The sequence below is a fragment of the Nicrophorus vespilloides genome, unplaced genomic scaffold (genome assembly GCF_001412225.1).
Source record: "Nicrophorus vespilloides isolate i.1.1-1 unplaced genomic scaffold, Nicve_v1.0, whole genome shotgun sequence".
Lineage (NCBI taxonomy): Eukaryota > Metazoa > Arthropoda > Insecta > Coleoptera > Silphidae > Nicrophorus > Nicrophorus vespilloides.
In genome coordinates this window covers 95,356-99,053 of record NW_017099710.1, presented here as the reverse complement: position 1 = coordinate 99,053, position 3,698 = coordinate 95,356, and the positions used below count along the sequence as shown (strand labels likewise).

Genomic DNA, 3,698 nt, shown 5'->3' with positions numbered 1-3,698 from the left:
GTCCCAATTAAGCGGAATCGACTGTATATAAATATTTATAATTTTATATACTTTCAAACTATTTTCAATTCTATTTAATATATTACTGGATAATTTTAATATTCTCTCTTTCTTTTTAATATCCAGGATTAATTACAATAATTCCATGCGATGTATATCGAGGATTAACGACCCGTGGCAAATGTATTCATCTAGTCAATGTATGCACATACATAATTTGATAAGTAAATATATTCACAAGCAATGAAATTTTAACTTTTACTATTGAAGCATACACCTTATTTAGCAAAATTACGTATAAAACCACAAAATCATAAATTTTACTATCAGAATTATATAAATATTTAGTTAGATTTTTTTTATAATTTATATTCAAAAATTCAAGTATCTTGAGGTTATAGGTTCATGAACATAATTCTTTAAAAGACATAGTCTATTAATATCCGAATTTTGTTAATTATCCGATTTAAGAAGCGAATTAAGCATTGCTATTACTTCACAATAGCTAAGAATTGTTCGTTAACCGAATTTTTATACTAATCTGTCCCAATTATCCGAAGTTCCATTTCCATTTGTTATTTGCTCGGTTTTGTTTCCGTTCTTTAGGATTTGTCCCTAATTAACTAGTTTCCCAATTAAGCGGAATCGTCTGTATTTAGTTTATAACATTACTTAAAGTTATGTAATTGCATACATTGATTAAAAAATGATTATTTATTAAAAACTTAATTTCTGAGTTATTGAAGATTTGTTTAAAAAAATTTACTTACCAACTTTTACCAGATGCTAGAAATGATTGTAATTTAATTGTTAAAAAAGAATCATTATAAACCTTTAATACTTAAAAAAAATGATTCCAAAAATCTGCTCTTGTTTTTTTTTTATCACAAATTATCAAAGTTTTTTAATTGCAGTAAAGATAATAGAAAAACAAAGTGAAATTGAAGATATTCGCTTTATTTATTTTTTACTAAATCTCTTTGATTGAAAATATAAAAGCATTGAAGAAACAATAATGAATAGTAAGAAAATTATTGTTGCGATTTTGAACTTTGCAGATTGTGGTATAAATTTGGGGGAGGATGTGTCTGAGGTATCGGAAGACACATCAAAATTTATCAAGCCCGCTTCTCTGGCCCAATAAAACATCATCAACTAAGTTTCCCGTTAATTAAAGAGAAATTCCAACCTGCAATCATTTTGAATTAGCAAATTAATTACAGTGAATTGCTGTAATTTGTTAGCGAAGCTATTCAAGCTGAATGGCTTCTACAAAGCTTAAAGCATCCGCTCCGACCCTCGTTGTGTGTTATTTTACCTTTCCTCCTTCTATCTTTTTTTATTCCTCGCTCCTATTTATCCTCTTTGTACCTTCGTTTCTTGGTTACGGTCGATTAAGCACGTTATTTATAATGTTAAAAAATTAACTTTATTACATTTTACTAATAAAAAAAAACACATAATTATAATTTGTGTGTGTGTCGTGTATGTGTGTATGTGTTTGCGTGTATGTATATAATATCATTGCATTTCTTCGTTTGCTATGCACAATGGAATTCGTTTACAACGAGATCCGTGGGGGGTAATATATATATATATACATATATATTTAATGATCCCTAAAAGGGGTTTCAAATCCATATACAACCGATTATTCATTGTGTCCAGTTAAAACGAATTCCATTGTTGCACTGCGTTTAATTAACACTATGACTAAATAGCTTCGTTTCTTTTCCTTATTTAACTTTTTTTGTTACCGTCGAGAGACAACAAGAAGGGAGAAAGGTCATATATAATACTGTTACTGAATAAATTAATGTAATTAATTTCGGCCGCGGCGTAAATATTTACAGGCGACCGCGACCTCACATCACGAAATCCAAAACGAGAAACCACCATCATCATCAAGCTGCTGACTAGTTTTTTTTTAGTAAGGGAAGGATTCGTCGCCGCTGGACTCCTGACTCGAGGGCGGCGTGTCTAGCTGCGGCAATCCCAGATCCAAATACTCCTCATTAGCAGTGATGGTCAAGATTCTGTCCAGGTCCTCGACCAGTTCGGAGAACGTCGGCCGCTCGTTGGGTTGATAGCTCCAGCATTCACGCATCAACATGTAGATCTCTAGCGAGCAGCACGGTGGTTTCTCCATCCTGTGTCCGCTGCGCAACAGCTGGAATAGCTTCTCAACACTAGGCACGGAAGGGTATGGTGTACCTGCGAACAGTAATTGAAAAGGTCATGACGGTTGATAGTTGATGGTTGACAGGTTCGTACCGCCGAGAGTCATGATCTCCCAAAGCAGGATGCCGTAGGACCAAACATCGGATTGCGTCGTGTACACTCTGTGAAAAAGAGCCTCAGGAGCCATCCACTTGACCGGTAACCTTCCATCGGTAGTTTTTCTATAGTAATCGTTGCAGTGGATATCCCTGGCCAGACCGAAATCGGCGATCTTCAATATATATTCATCGCTGACCAGAACGTTCCTTGCGGCGAGATCACGATGGATGCACTGAAATTGCCACCAATTAGGGAACAATCATTCAATTGATCTCAATATAACTCACGCGTCGTGAAGCCAAATACTCCATGCCTCTAGCAACCTGGTAAGCGAAAGAGACCAGATCCTTCTGCGTCAAGGTGCGCTTTTCCTTCTCGATGATACCAATAGCCGGTTCATACCCAGATGAAGGCCTATGCTGCCTCAGGAAGTCGCGCAAGTTACCGTAAGGAGCATACTCAACCACAACGAACAGAGGTCCACCCTGCGTACAACAACCCAACAAATTGATAATATTGATGTGCTTCCCAATCATCTTCATCATTTCCATTTCGGAGACCAAATCCATCATTTCATTATCGGTGTGTCCCTCTATTAATAAATAACAATTATAATAACACTCAACTTTATACACATTATTTAATACCTTTAAGCATTTTCACCGCCACAATGCAATCAGCACCAGGCTTTTGAATACCATTCCCTTCGGCCTTGATGACTTTACCGAAGGCGCCTTCACCCAGACTCTCTCCTAGCATCAGTAATTCCCTTGGGATCTCCCAATCAGAATCCATAGGCAATTCATACTCAGTGACCAATCCATCAGCTGAATTGTTATTTTGCGATTTCTGCTTCTCAATTTTCACAATAGGCATCAACTAAAACAAAATTCACTATCAAGCACGTTACTACCTATTAATGAAAAATCGTACCAATGGTTCCGAAACGTTATCCATCGTACTATGCATCTTCTCCACTGTAACCTTCTTCGTCCATTGCGCTTCAATCACAGCAATCATGTTCTTATGCTTCTCGCTGAAAAATAACAAAACCCGCATATCGTTTAGCATAAATGGGATTTCAAAACGCTGCAGCGTATAGATCTACTAACCGTTGGTACTTCTGGAAGAAGACTCCGCAGAATATAATTATAACCACCACGCATATAACTGATATAACTATCATAAGCAGTTTCAGTAGTGACAATGAATTAGGTTCTGGTTCTATCGCTAAAAAAGGATGTTTTGGAGATCAGTATAGAAGCCGATTCGGATAGACTACAGCTACGTGTACTTACTATCGACAACTTTCAAATAAGCACTGGAAAGGGTGTGCCCTAAAGAGTTTGCGGCAATGCAAGTGTACCAGCCCTCATCTTTGTGCGTTACGTTTTGGATTTCTAAGATTTCGGGATTCC

At 36.4% G+C, this 3,698-nt stretch overlaps 1 protein-coding gene across 1 annotated transcript in view; it reads right to left on the bottom strand.

The window, feature by feature from the left end:
* Positions 1-1,052: 1,052 nt before the first annotated feature.
* Positions 1,053-3,698, bottom strand: part of LOC108565311 (fibroblast growth factor receptor homolog 1-like) — a 22,489-nt gene continuing 19,843 nt past the window's right edge. The window contains exons 5-11 of the mRNA XM_017924701.1: positions 3,579-3,696; positions 3,393-3,510; positions 3,214-3,316; positions 2,928-3,159; positions 2,568-2,872; positions 2,275-2,512; positions 1,053-2,214 (exon numbers count right to left, since the gene is read on the bottom strand). Of these exons, the coding sequence (XP_017780190.1) occupies positions 1,928-2,214; positions 2,275-2,512; positions 2,568-2,872; positions 2,928-3,159; positions 3,214-3,316; positions 3,393-3,510; positions 3,579-3,696 (1,401 nt within the window). The 3' untranslated portion in view covers positions 1,053-1,927. The remainder of the gene's footprint in view (positions 2,215-2,274; positions 2,513-2,567; positions 2,873-2,927; positions 3,160-3,213; positions 3,317-3,392; positions 3,511-3,578; positions 3,697-3,698) is intronic.